At 40.9% G+C, this 15,353-nt stretch overlaps 1 protein-coding gene across 13 annotated transcripts in view; it reads right to left on the reverse strand.

Moving 5' to 3' along the window:
* The window catches only part of LOC123283936 (serine/threonine-protein phosphatase 2A regulatory subunit B'' subunit beta-like), an 84,973-nt gene that overhangs the window by 39,828 nt on the left and 29,792 nt on the right, over positions 1-15,353 (reverse strand). Inside the window, exon 3 of one of the 13 annotated variants that reach the window (XM_070506495.1) lies at positions 1-3,704. The exons of 11 other annotated variants lie outside the window; for them this stretch is intronic. In XM_070506495.1, the coding sequence (XP_070362596.1) occupies positions 3,693-3,704 (12 nt within the window). In that variant the 3' untranslated portion in view covers positions 1-3,692. Of the gene's footprint in view, positions 3,705-4,935; positions 8,100-15,353 lie in introns of those variants that run through there. One more of the 13 variants, XM_070506482.1, reaches the window with a different exon arrangement.

Raw genomic sequence — 15,353 nt, forward strand, 5'->3', positions numbered from 1 at the left:
GAATGAGAAGAGAGAATTAGAAAGGGGATCAATACCCATCCCAGCCAGTGCCTGGCCCTTTGAGCCAACCCAGCTGAGAACACAGACATGAAACACAGATGACTTGTTCCACTGAGGTCTGCCCAAATTCCTGACCCACTGAATCAAGAGCAAATAAAATGGTGGTTGTTTTATGCTGCACATTTTGGGGTAATCTGCTACAAAGGAATAAGTAACGCATATAGTCCCCTTTGTGTATTCTCATTCATGATACTGTTTGTGTCTTCTTTTTTGGATCAATCTTGCTAGAGTTTTATCTATTTTAATTTTTTCAAAGAATGAAGTTTTAACTTTGTCGATTTTCTTATTGTATCTTTACTTTCTATTTCACTGGTTTGTGTACTTTCTTTTACTATCTTTCTATTTTCTTTGACTTTACTCAGTTATTATTTTTCTAATTTCTTAAGAGGGACACATATTAATTTTAAGATTTTCTTCTTTTCTAATATAAGCATTTAAAATTTCTTTCAAAATTCCTTTCAAAGCACCTAATCCCACTAGTCTTGATTTGCTTCTTCATTATCTTTTGGTTTTAGACATTTACATTTTCCATCATAAGTTTCATCTTAAACCCAGAAGTTACTACACAGGGATTTTAAATTTATTTTTCGCTTTTAATTTCTAACTTTCTTGAGTCTATGCAGTTTGTTGAAGTTTTCTTCATGGCCTAGTGTGTGATCATTTGTAACTCCTCCATACGTGCTCAAGGAAAATATGTGTTCTCTGATTATTGAATGTCCATTCGGTCAAGTTGGTTAATTCTTTTGTTGAGATCTTCTTTATATCGTTGCTGAATTGTGTCTGTTTGGTCAATCAGTGCTGAGAGAGGTGTGTTGAATCACTCACGATAACGGCGGATTCATCATTTTTTCTCTGTAGTTCTGTAGATTTTTGCTTCATCAATAGTGAGCCTATTTTATTAGCTCCATACATGTTTAAAATTGCTCTAGCTTGGCGAATAGAATGTTTTATCATTGCACCATGACCCTCTCTGTTCCTAACAATGTGCCAGCTTTCTTTTGGAAAACTGCTTGGCAATTTCTTATAAAGTTAAGCATACCCAGAATGACCCAGAAATACCACATCTATATTTCCCCAAGAGAAATAAAACATGCCCACAAAAAAGACTTGTACAAGAATGTTTATAGCAACTGTTGACCTTAAACAGACAGTCAGTTATTTCTCCAGCAAAAATGGGTTTATGGGGGACCAGGAAAGAATTGCAGTTCAAAGTCTGAAACCATCTCGAGCCAGGTGCAAGTCGCTAGCAGCATGGAGGAGAAACTCTATTCTGGGAGGAAGAGCAAGTTGGGACGGCCATTGTAAACATGGAGTCCAGAGGTATAGCAGCGTTTCACTAGCTGAGTTGTGATAGTCTCTCATTGGCTGAGCTTCTTGGTCAAGAAGAAGTCTGTCTTCTTCCTGTTGGGCTCTGCTAGAAGGTAGGGTGTGAGAGCTCCGCCTTTGGGCCCCAAGACTCCAATTTAATGAAGTTTCTATTTATTAATTTCCACACAACTTTATTCATAATCGCTAAAAACGGAAACAATCCAGATGTCCAGCAATGGGTGAATGGGTAGACAAAGTATTCGATGGAATACTTTTCAGCAATAAAATCCAACTCCTGATCACGCAACAGTAGGGATGGATCTGGAAAGCATGGTTAGAGAAAGAAGGCCCACCTGGGAGAGGACCTACCCCCTTTATGTGTGTGGTGATGGAAATCAGAGCAGAGGTTGGCTGCCTAACAGTGGGCGCCTGGAAAGGGGATGAGGGAACTCTCAGTGATGGAAATACTCTGTATCCCGATTGGGTGGTGCTTACACAGCTGTTTACGTTTAGCAAAACTCATCAAATCACACACTAAAAGATCAATCCTTTCCACGGTATTTAAATTTTACCTCAATAAAAAGCGGATGGGAAAAAAAAGCCTGGCGATGTTGGAAAGTAACGCTAAGCGATGTAAGGAGAAATCTGCGGTAGTAAACCCTTTTTAAAAAATATTAAGTGAAGAAAACGTTCCAATAAGCTGTGCTGTATTTGTGTGACTAAATAAGGACGTTAAAAAGCCCTGCAAACAGTGAATCCCTTCTGCTCCGAGGAGCGCTTTCATTTTTCCTCGGATGCTGGGGCCCTGGAGCTCCGGTCGGATTAGGGACCCTAACGCCTCACCTGCGCCCCGGCCCCGCCCCTCAGGCATAATCCCGTCGTACCCGCCCATCCTTTGAACCGTGCGTTCACCTTTCAATCAGTTCGAATAGCACAGGGAGAGAACCAATCGCAAGCCTCGTGGGAGAGAAGGGGCGGGCCCCTTTCCCGCAGGGGTTGCTCAAAGGCCCTCCAATCAGAGGCTGGGTGTGGGAAGTTCGGATTCTGGGCGGCTCAGGTGTAGGCGGCACTGCTCCGAGGCGGCGGCGGCGGCTCTCCAGACAGGGAGCGTTCCTTTCCTTTTGGTTTGACTGAGGTTTCACGCGACAGGCTGCCTGAGGAAGGTGAGTGCTGGGAGCTGGAGGAAGGGCGCTGGCTCGCCTCCTCCTAGAAGGTCTGGAAGGGTCTGAGGTGGGCAGTGGCGAGCTGGACGCCGCTTGGGGGAGGCTCCTCTAGGACCACTTACCTGTCCTTCCCGCAGCCGATGGCTCCGTCCTCCAGAAGAGTAAGTATTTGTTGCCATAATCTATGCAGCAGTCAGCGTTTCACCACTGGGCCGTGATTGGCCTCTGGGGCGGGACGATGCTTAGCATCCTTGGCCCCGACCTTCAATTCCAGTAGCTGCTCCCAGAGCCAGCGACAACTAAACCCGCCCTGGTTGGGAACCTCTAGGCAAGCAAGACGAAGGCATTCTAGACTTTCAAGCTGGAAGAAACTCCACTCAGCCAAGAGGGGAACTTAGATGTCCTGTATGTGAAGAGCCAGGCTGCGGGGCTTGAGATCCCAGCTCCAGCGCCTGTTGGCAGTTCTCTCCCTCACCTGTGTAACAGCGATGACACTAACCACCTGTGCTGGTTTAGGTGACAATTAAACACGCCTTTACTATTAACTCGAGCTTTTGCACACACCCTGTCTCTCTTTGTGGAGCATAGTCCTATGCAGTATTTTAAAATAACTAATGGTTTATTGTTTAACATTTAGCACATTAATACTTGCAGGAGGTGGCAAGTCAAATAGTAGAGGAGCATGCTTACTGAAAAGTAGAGTCCTTTGTCACTTCCCCTGGGCTCTTACAGGAGAATGTTATTAGCATCCAGGTCAGAAGAATTCTCATTTTTTATATACTCTGTTGATTGCTTAAAATCATGTAACATTTTAATGGGTTGCATTTCTTGTGCAGATTTTTCTTTTATCTGGAGTTTTCTAGTGGACTGTCTCAGTTATTCTTGTTGTTGAAGAGTATAGTGTGCTTAGAACTTTTCTATCTTCCTATTGCAGACCTTCCCCTTTTTCTTTCTTTTTTTTTTCTTTTGAGCCAGCAACACTTGTGGAGAATCAGTCATCTTTCTCCCATTGGGCTTGGTTCTTTTCTATACCAGCTGCATAGGTGACTCCCTTAGACTTTCCACTTTCCTTTATTCTTTTCCTCATTTGAATGAAGGATTTCCTGGAACACATGGCATCCTGTTTCTTGTCCTTCTCCCTTGTTTTGCTTGAACACGTTCTCAAGAATCTTTCTAAGAAAAGAGTATGGGCCAGGTAAACAATATGATTTTTCACATGGCCGAAAATAATTTCATTATGCCCTCAAATGGCAAACTATGGTTATCCTTCTGTATCACCATGGTAGTTCTTCTAAAATCCCATCTTTTGCTCAATCTTGTATATCCAACTGCCTGCTTATCATCCCTGTCTGTCTAATAGGCATCTCGTGTGTTTGTTTTGTTTTGTTTTTTGGCTTGAGAAAAAATGCCAGGCTGCCTGCCTTCATCACAGGGAAAGGTTAGGAAACGATTCTGTATACTGTCCTTCACTTACTTTCCCTATTCTCTCCTTTCCTTCACTCTTGTCACTTTGTAATGCTGTGCGGTGAGCCTAGAGCCTCTTGTTTGTGTTATGGCCCACAGCTTCCTGGGCTTCACTTCATCTGTCAAGCAAGGCCCTATGTAGAAGCCCAAAATAGATCGTACTATCTTTTGATAACTTTCTTCCCACTCTGCAGTGTCGTATATTTATTCCATTTTGTACTGAAAATTTTTTATTTCAGAATGCTCTGAGGTGGGGCAGGAGGTGAACTGGAATCTTAATTTTTTAAATAATATGAAAATCTATATAAGTTGTCTACCTTTCTTTTCCCTGGCAGGATGGCTGCATCACATTTTGCCAGTCAACTGAGAAAGGATTTAAGTATTGAGATGATTAGAACTAAAATTGCTGAGGAGAGTTTTCTCTCTCAGAAAGCAGACAGATATGATAAATATGAACGAAAAAGACACTCTGGTTTGACGGATGTCAACCTTCCAACCTTGGAAGGTAGAAATCTTGAATTAGAGGAGACATCTCAAGAGCCTATTCCAGAAGAGATGAGTGTGAGGCAAAGTAAGTAAAGAGCTATTGTAATTTTAACTGCTTTGAAGAGGGGAAAAAAGTTGGTTTAATACCTGAGGTTAAAAAATCCTTGACCAGGGGCCAGCTGGGTGGTGTGGTGGTTAGGTTCACATACTCTGCTTCTGCGGCCCGAGGTTTGTGGGTTCGGATCCTGGGCGTGGACCTACATACTGCTCCTCAAGCCTGTGGCAGCATCCAGCAAACAAAATAGAGGAAGCTTTGGCAACAGATGTTACCTCAGGGACAATCTTCCACATCAAAAAAAAAAAAAAAACTTACCAGAAGAATGGAGTTTTGAAATACCATTCTAAATAACTTGATATTTTCTATGACTAAGTACTTCCTATTTAAGGTAAAGGCTGTGAAAGTTCCATTCGCTTGTGGAGTGTTGTAAGTTCTGACTTCTGGAGTTTGAATAAGATAAGTGTTGACAAGATTAATTGATAAGGGACATTAAAATAGAAGTTTTGTAGCTAAATCAGGTCTCAAGTTGTTTAAATGTTCACTGCTTCAATTTTGTCATTTTCCAGGACCAGTGAAATATGCAGCCCAAGGGCCTTCTTTACAGGGAGACCAGCTTTACTCTGAGTGACATGAGAAGCCATTATTGGATTAGTGTGTTTATAATCTGCTTTATGTTTTAAAGCATCACTTACGGATGGTAGGGTGACCAGCATGGCCTCCAGAAGACCAGCTGGGAGATAACTGCAATAATTTAGCTCATGGTTGACCACAGTGGGAACGGCAACCCTGGGTGGTTTCATTCTGGTTACATTTTGAAGTTTGAACCAATAGGATTTCCTAATAGAGTGGATGTAGGTTGATAAAGAAAAGTCAGGATGGTTCTAAGGGTTTTGGCCTGAGCAACTAAAAAAATGGAGTGGCCATTTACTAAGTTGTAAAATACTGAGAGAAGAACTTGCCATCTATAGATGGCAAGTCAGGGTGCTATCTAGTATGGTCTGATGATGTGAAATATAAAGCTGGGCTGTTTTAGTGAAGAGGAAGAAATAATTGAGAAACAGCAATGAGGGACCACCCCCCACCCCGGCCCGCTTCAGGCCCAGTGATATGACCTTTGTGGGAGAAGAAAACAGTCAACCACTTGAGAGGACAACTAGGGGAGCGTTGTCTTCAGGGGAGAGCCAGGTTACGGTTAGATCAAGAGATGAAGGGAAGAGGAACTTCAGGGAAGTTGAGGATATAGGGGTTTCATCGATGATTAACCACTTCATCATCTGAGCTTTCGCATCTTCTGTTCTCTGCCTGGATTATTTCTTTTAAACAACTTTATTGAGGTAGAATTTGCATACCATAAAATTCACCCATTTAAGTAAATGCCTTTTGTTTAGTAAATTTACTGAGTTGTGCAGTCATCTCCCTGGATTATTTTAAACCCTCACCCAGTGGGCAAACGCACTCTCATTCTTCAGAAACCTTCTCGGGTATTCTCTCTTCTGACAAGCCTTTCCTGACCTCCCCAGACAGGTTTATACTGATTCTCGATTGTGCATTCTCGTAGTCTTCATTCCATGCTAAACCAAATTGAAACTGTGCTCATCTCCCCCACGATACTGTGAGCCCTTCAGGGGCAGAAATTCTCTTATTCTTACTTCCTAAAAATGTCTGGTACATAGTAGCCACTCACATTTTTCAAACAAGTTTAAATAAACATGAAAATACATAGTAGAAACCTGAGTTGAGAATCACAGGTGGGAGATAAGGAATCTGACAGGTCAAGGTGTCATCCAGGGATGCCTCTGAAGCTTGACTGAGGCTGGAGGAGCTGTTTCCAAGATGACTCACTCACATGACTGGCAAGTCGATGCTGGCTTTTGGCAGGAGGCCTTAGTTCTTCGTCATGTGGTGTCTCCATAGGGCTGACGCGGGGTCGGTGAGCCGAGGAGTCGAAAGAAAGATTTCTTAGACTCTCAAGATCTGGCAGTAGTGCTCTTTTATTTAGAGAATAGTGTGGAATAGCATGGGGACAGGACCCATGGGCAGTCGGAGCTTCTGCTGCTGCCGCTGCCCCGAACTGAGGGTTGGGGCCAATATTTAAGGCATAGGTGTGTGAGTTATCTCTTTATTAGTGCCCGTTTGGTCTGGCCATTTGGTGGTCCCACAACTTTTAGATAAGAATCAAACCGGATTGAGTAAATGGCAGAAGTCACCGCTCAAATATTATCCTCGGCTAAAGACAAAGGAGGATTTTGGGGTGGGGGGTCAGTTACATGAGGTTGCCAGACAGTTTCCAAAGATAAGGCCATCCCCCCTTCCTCCTGGCTCAGAGAGGGAGGCATCTTCACAGATAGAGGTTTCCCTTAGAAATGTAAATGTTTTCCCAACAAGGGGCAAACAAATTCCAGAGAGGGAGGCATGAAGATTTCCTTTACAAATGCAATTGCCTCTGATCAAAGGGCAAACAAATTCCACTCCTTGGAGCCTGCTTCTTATCTGTAGTTTTAAAAGTAACCAGCCTAAAAATCCTCATCATAAACTGTTTTAAAATTAAGCAGCCTAAAAATCCCCATCAGGGCTGCCTGAATCTCCTTAAGGCTCCACATGGCCACTGACTTCCCCAGCGCAAGTGATCTGAGAGAGAGCAAGGCCAAGCTGCACTGTCTTTAATGATACAGTCTTGGAAGCCACACTCCATCATTCCCACACTTTTCTTGGTGACACAGCTCAGCCCTATTCTGTGTGGAGGGGACAACACAAGGGCATGACTACCAGGAGGTGAGAATTGTTGGAGGTCAGCTTGGAGGTGGGTGATCATAGAAGTTAATTAATTTAAAAGTGAAGTAATGGATGCCTAGGGGATGGCAAGCAGTTAATTTGTGAACAAGAGAAGGCAAAAGGGAGAGAAATTTTGAAAGAACAGGGGTTGAAATGACTTGTGTGGTTAGCGTGCTAAGGAATCAATACGAAGTTACTGAAAGTATTGCTTAGCAGCTGTTGAAGTTAGATAATGGTATTTTAGACATTTGGATAACTTTTTATTTGAATGTTTTATATGCTATTTTCCCCCCTGCTTAGGATCAGCAAAGTCTCTTCTAAGTGATCAACGAAGACAAATGTTCCAGAAATACCTAGAGGAAAAGCGACTGAAAAAATTGAGAAACCTTAAGCGATGACCATTTATAGTGGGTGTTTATAGACATGATAAGACTATTTTTCTTTCATGAATACCAGCACACCAACCAAAAAAGGTAAATTTAGTATCATAACTTGATATTCAGGAATAGTTCTTAACCAGACTTTTCTTTAAGAGATTATACTTGATCTTAGCCAAGAGGCCAAGAAGCGATTATTTGAGAGTTTAAATGACTAAAACAACCCTTTCCCTGTAGTCCCTTTATTCACTTAGCTAGTTGGCAGGAGCTGGGAGTGACATCCTAATAGTTCAGAAGATGGAGATGAGGTCTCTCGGTGCAGCCATAGGTAGGTTGACACGGGATAAAACTAGCAAAGCAGTCAGAGCCAGGCTGGACGGGCAAGGCCGGGCGAAGGATCTGGCGTCCACCCTGTCGGATGCGGAGAGTCAAGAGAGGCTTATACATGAGCTTGTACCATGATCAGATTAATAATTCAGGAAGATTACCCTAGGCTGGAAGATCGTAGTCTGGAAGGGGAAGAACTTATAGGTAGGAAGACTGTAGTGAGACTGTCGTGATGGAATAGATGAGACAGGATAAGGGGACTGGGGCAGTGGGCTTAAAGGAAGAAACAGGTGTGAGACATCTCAGGAGATAAATTTGACGGGGACCAAGCAGATGGTGAGGGGTGAAGGAAATTGAAGAGTCGGAGATAAGATGATTCTGAAGATAAATTAGTTTGAGCAACCATATAAATTGTGCTGCAGCTAAAAGAGGGGTGGAAGCCAGGAAAAGGAACATGCCTAAGTGGGTGCATATTGATAATGCTTTTCCTGCTTTTTCTGCAGCTCATTTGGGCCATCTGGATAACAGGCAGTTGGGAATAAAAATTTGAAAATCAGGACGGGGATCCATGCTGAGTGGTGGATTTAGGATATGATATTGGGAGTATGGATGGGGGTTTAAGCTGTAGGGCTAAATGAGACCACTCCAGTAAAGATATACACATTGTGAAAGAGTGAGGTCTAGAGAGCACCTTCAAGTGGGCAGAAGTCAGGTACCAGTGATAGGTCAGATTGGCAGGAGAGCTAAAACAGGACAGAAGCTGGAGGAGGGGTGATCTAAAGAAGAGAATGATCCATGAGTTAAGGGGGATGAAGTTTGAACACAGGCAGCTGGATTTGTAAATTAGGTAGTCACTGGTGATTTGCTCTTTTCAAGGTCGTCTCTTGTTGGCTGTGTATTCATTCCTGATTTAAATAAGAATTGAATAATATAAAAGCTCAAGATATCGCCTGTTTTTGTTTGCTTCAGGAATGTCATTGATTTGAGAGACCTTTGATTACTCTGCATGTGACCTTAGGATAAGGTGGAAGTGACCAAAATTAGTAGAATGTAGCTCAAGGTGGAAAGATACAGAAAAATATGGTGTGTATGTGTTCGAGGAGGGCGAGATTGTTTCTGTTTGGAGGAACATCAGAGAAGACCTCTTGGAAGGGGCTGAATTTAATCTGGCTTCTCAAGAGTATGTAAGGCACCAGTCATTGGTCTAAACTGTAAACAGCTATTTACAAAGTGTTATATGTAGGGGGAAAAAGACACACATTGTTGTGTTAAATAATACGATTCACCAGTAGTTTTTTATTCTACTTAGACAATAGCCATCGCTGAATATTGTTTACTTTGTGCCTCGTTTCTTCAGCACTAGATCTTCCCTGAGATTTGGAGAAGCAAGTGGCTTCTAATCTACAGAAGAAGTCTGATTGTGCTTCTTCAGGAATTTTAGAGTTGATAAATAACTTATCACTTTTAATCAATCCTTCTCTTGCTGGATTTCTTCCTTGCTTTGTGATCAGGTCTCCATTTTCTTATGGACAGAGGACAAGTGCACAATCATTGGATTTGAAGGCAAACTGTCAAAGCTAAGAAAGTAAGCTGTGCAGTATCTTTTCATAAACAGGAGAGAAGAGATCTTAATACTCTAGTTTCTTCATTGACCCCTTCCAAATATTTCCAGTTCATCATATTAACAAGGATTCTAATACCTGGAAAATATAGTATGAAATTTCTCCTTTGTGCTCACTGAGAAATATGAGTAAGTTTTGAGGCTTTTAAGCATAATTTAAATCAAACCAGAACCAGAAAAGAGAGTAATTTAAGTTAGCAAGTATCTTTTTGCCATAAATGATTAAGGATTGGATGACTAAGGGTAAAATTTAACTTTAAAATGGAGACTTTATTTTGTAATGAGACATGGAAGTAAATTATGGCAGTTCATTTTTTTTAACTTTGTCTGCTTTTGATTGTTTTAATGCTGTTCCATCTTGTATGGATTGCCAGGTTAAAGGCCAAAGCCCAAATGGAGCTGACTAGGGTGAAGTTGATAGTAGATAATTGTTACTAAAATGATGAATCGTGCTCCTTTTCTCAGAGTAAGTAAATTCATTTTAAATCTATTATCAGCTTCAATCAGAGTGATTATTTTACTAGAGTTAACAGTACCAAACTCCCTGTTATTGGCATGGTGACATAGAGCAGTTTTGGCTAGATGCTAAGGAAGTACTCACTTGAAATATTCATTGCCAAACATCCCTTATGAGATCTATACCAACTCTGTGTGTTTACTGGGCTCTATTATGCATCCATGTCACTATAAAATGCAGATAGGGATATAAAGCACGTAGGGTGGGGGATAAACTTACGGGTCTTCAGAACACCATTATGGACAAAGTTAATAGGATGATTACTAAAATAAAGTGAAGTGGGCAAGGAGGTAAATAGTATGTCTCTTTATCAGGTGAGAAGGCTCCGTTTCATGTATTCAATAAATTGAGTCACTGCCATGTTCCTCTAGGCTCTAGGATATAGTAATGAATAAAGCAACATTCCCTGTTTTCATGGAGCTTACATGTGAGATAGGCAATGAAAAGAAAAATATATAGTATGTGATGGTCCTAAGTATTATGCGGGAAATAAAAAAAAAAAAAAAAGAAGGCAGATGGGGAGTATTGAAGCTGGTACAGGGTGAGCTTCCGATGGGGCCTCACTGAGACGGTGGCGCTTTGAATGCAGTCTCCAAGGAAGTTGCAGAGTGCACTGTGGGAAGAGTTTTCTATCCAGGAGAAGATTTTTCCAGACAAAATTCAAAAGTTTTGAAGCGAAAACATGCTGGTATGTTTAAGGACTCTCAGAAGATTATAGTCAGCTATTTAGAATAGCTTAGGCTATTAGCATTTTCAAAATTCTAGGATTCTACAAAAAGTTTGTAAGGAAATCTATATAATGGAAAACTTTTTTCATCTCATCTTATTTGGGGTGGTGGATTTTTTGCTGGGTCATTTACAATAGATTTCAGATGAGGGGTCAAAATACCGATTGAAAATGTGGTAATTTGATTCATCAAGCAATTAAATCACATACCACCTAATCTTTTCAATAGATCATTAATAGGAGTGATGTTCGAGCAACACGATCTGGTCAAAGACAAACCTCTGAAAAGAAAGTGTCCAACGAGAAAAAGGTAGCTTATTATTATAAGCTCTGACGTTGCCGCAACAATGCTTTAGTAATTACCGAAAGCATTTAATTTCATGGTTCCCGCAGCAGGGCAGCCTGCAATGCCCACGTGCGTGAGAACCACTCGGTCGATGACTCAAAGAGCGAAGCAGACCTCGGGGGCAGGCACCGCCAGTGCAGCCTCTGCGGGAGCAGCCTTGGCTGTGCCGGCCACGCGAGCGGCACGTGGTGAGAACTGTTCCTTCATCAGTGGCTGAAGTAGAATGCTCTGGTCCCTGAGGTTTTTCGTGTTCAGTTTTTAAAGTCATCGTGTACTTCTTTGAGTAGGAAACGGGAGATTCCAGGTCCCCAAGACAGGTTCAGTGCCCCACCATCCAGTTAGCACACAGTGGGCGCTCAAGCGGTGAAGCGTGTGCATCGGTGGGCAGCGCCACAAAGTGAAGATTAATGGCCCCAGTAAATTACAGCCCATTTGTTTGGTGGAATACAGTGTAGCGTTTAAGAACGATCCTGTGAAAGACACTTCATGACATGGTCCAGGATGTATTAAGTGGGCAAAGAAAACAGGTCAAATTCTGAACAGTGTGATCACAATTCTAAAATATGTATGTGAATATGTGAACATAGGAAAAAAACTGGAAAAGCATACCCTGAATTGTCAGCAGTGATGATTTCTGAGTAAGGTCATCTTGAGTGATTTTTATTTATTTATTTTTTGAGGAAGATTAGCCCTGAGCTAACATCTGCCGCTAATCCTCCTCTTTCTTGCTGAGGAAGAGTGGCTCGGAGCTAACATCCGTGCCCATCTTCCTCTGCTTTATATGTGGGACACCCACCACAGCATGGTTTCAACAGGCAGTGGGTGGGTCCGCACCCGGGATCTAAGCACCTGGGCTGCCAAAGCAGAAGCGTGAACTTACCTGCTGCGCAGCGCGGCCAGCCCCTCTGGGGTGATGTTTTTTGCGCTTTGCTTTTCCTGATTTTCTATAATAAATATGCATTTGATAGTCAGAGGCAAAAGGTAAAATACTTTAGCACCTTTGGTTTTGTAAACAGATATCCTATACTTGGCAGGAAGTTTTATCTGTATTTATCGTATTTAAATAGGGTATTTTAAATAGGATATTTTAAAATGACTTTTAATCATAAAATCCATTAAGGCATAGATTCATATTGTTGCCTTTTTTTCTTTCCCAAATTACCTAGTACTTTTTAATTTTTTTCGAGGAAGATTGGCCTTGAGCTAACATCTGTGCCCATCTTCCTCTAGTTTATATGTGGGACAGCTGCCACAGCATGGCTTGATAAGCAGTGCATAGGTCCATGCCCAGGATCTGAACCAGCAAACCCCGGGCCACCAAAGTGGAGTGTATGAACTCAGCTGCTATGCCACTGGACCGGCTCCTTACCTAGCATTTTTAATGCAGAATTTTCTATCTAGTCAAACTGGATCTGTTATGTCATTTTTATTTTAGATAATATAACAGAAAGAAAAGTACCAGATCAAGGAAGGCCTGCCAAAAAGATCGAAGAAGAACCAGGCAAGGTAGAGTATAAGTATCTGTTTATTTCTAGACATTTGGAAAATCTCATTTTTATTTTCATGAAGCTGAAATTAAGCTTACAAAACTGCTTCAAGAGGTTAACCTCCACGTGTGTGAAAACCTCTTGAAGCACAAGGAAGCGTCAAGAGGGTTTACTGTTATGGTTTGTGAGGTGTCTCATCTTTAAAACCTTATAGGTAGAGAATGTGTAGTTTGGTTAACAGAAGAGAGAAAATAAAAACACAGCTGACGGAAACCTTCATGTGAGCATCGGCTAGGAGATGGGTGCAGTGGGTGAAATGCGTTGACTCTGGATTCAGCTAGGCCTGAGTTTGCCTATTGTCTCGCTTCCAATTGGCTATATAATCTTGGGGAAGCTATGAGTTTGTTCTCCCAGCTGTAACATGTAATATCTACACAGAGTAGTTTCAAGAATGAAATCACCTGACGTTTCTGACAGCATCTAGCATAGTGCCTGGTAGAGTCTTCAAAAAGAGCCACCATTTCGAGGACCCAATCCCTTAATTTATAATCCATGCTATAATTCCTTAGCCTTAAAAAAAAAAAAACAAAGTTATGCCAAAGTGTAAGAAACCTGGCTAGGTTCTTACCAAAAATCAGACATAGATCCTCCAAGGAAGGCAGTACAGGGTGATCTTCACAGGCGAGCAGCTGGACCTCACAGCTCCTCCCTCAAGGTTGGTTTTCTCCTTAAGGATTATCGCTAGTGTCTACCTTTGCAGCCACACAGGCCTCAAGCACAGTGTTACCCTTAAACTCTAGTCCGGGTAGAAATACGTATCTCATTAAAACTCAGAAACGTAGAAACCTCTAAAAATTATGTTGAAATGAGTGGATTAAATTGGCAAAGGTGGTTGAAAGGTACAAACTTCCAGTTATAAAATAAGTAAGTAGAGAATGTAATGTACTGCATGGTGACTACAGTTAATAATATTGTATATTTGAAAGTTGCTAAGAGTAGATCTTAAAAGTTCTCATCACAAGAAAACAAAATTTGTAACTGTGCATGGTGATGGATGTTAACTAGACTAACTGGGGTGATCATTGCACAATATACAAATATTGAATCATGTTGTATACCTGAAACTAATGTAATGTTGTATGCCAATTATATTACAGTAAAAAAAAAACTACCAAATAACAAATTGACTTGAAAAAGAAAATACGCTTCACATTTTATATGGTTAATCTTACTGTGCCACATTGAAAAATAGTTTTGCTCATATGATAAACTTATTTATAATAATCCAAAGTTATTAAAAAAGATTTTGTCCTTGACAATACTGGTAATCCAATAAACATTGGATTTCTGATTCTCAAACCTTTGTAATTATCAACATAATTTAAGTAAAAAGATACGTATTTGTTAGGTGAGAGAATTTTTCCACCTTAGTTTTCATATATTTTAATTTTTGGTAATACCTAAAACCTATTATATAGTTTTTTTAATATGGATTGGTTCTCCCTCTTTCTGGACCATAGCAATGGTTTATGTAGCTGGTCTTCTGACTCCATGTAAACATTTAATTGTATTTGTTTTTGTTTCTTAAATTATGTACGTGGGACATATCTCTTAACTTTCACATTTTCGGGCCTAAAAAATTGGTGGAATATATCCCAAGAAGAGAGACTCTCACTCTATTCTGTTTATTCACATCCAGGTCATGTCTTTTAAAGTTGATAGCGAAGTAAATACTTTGGAATCACAAACCAGTGTGACAAACGGAAGGGATCCAGATGGAGTCTTATCCAAAGTGGAAAAGTTACCTGAGACAAATCCTGCAGAAGTGAAAGGGAGGCCATCCTTCGCACCAGTAGATTTTCTGTTTCGGCCACCAGATGGTCTGAAGAGCTATGACGTAACACCTAGACTCCAACAAGCACCGCTACTTTGACAGCCAGTGACAGAATGAGATGTTATGAATGAATTCCTTGCTGACATGGAGAACGAATGCCTTTCTTAAATTTGGCCTGTGCTTTTTAAGTTATTTAGTTAGTAAACTATGTTCATTATAAATCATGAAAATTTGACCTTTCCAAAAAATTTTTCAGAAGGATAATGTATTTGACAGATTTGATATTTTCTGTGCATTATTATTTTCACGATTCAATTTGCTTTTTTTTGCTTTTAAGAAGTGACTTAATTGCAACACTTAGAAATAAATTTTTAGAAAGAAGAAATTGCTATACTGCAGCTCAGACATGGTTTGGATTTTTTTGTTTGTGTTTTTTTTACTGAGTACTACTTTATAAAAGCTATCTCAAAAGACAAAATGATTAACTTGTAAAGTGGGGAGAAAAAATCAGTTTGAATCTTTACAAGAAATGGCAAGGTTGCTTTCCAAAGGCTGGCTGGCGGCAGATTGACCGAGAACTGCTCTGCGGCATCTGAGACTCCTAAGTGTGTATGTCCGGTTGAGAGGGCTTTGCATCTGTGGATCTCATCACAGGGGGCAGAGACGGGCCTTCCCGCTGGAGGTGTTTACGGTTTTTCCCTCTAGATTAGACATGTTTTAAAAAACAGAAACATATTTCTATTTTATCCCATGTTTTTAAAAAACAACATAATTTTGAAATCCTTCAGTGAGATGTATGGGTTCAT

This window comes from Equus asinus, chromosome 3 (assembly GCF_041296235.1).
Source record: "Equus asinus isolate D_3611 breed Donkey chromosome 3, EquAss-T2T_v2, whole genome shotgun sequence".
NCBI classification, from domain to species: Eukaryota; Metazoa; Chordata; class Mammalia; order Perissodactyla; family Equidae; genus Equus; species Equus asinus.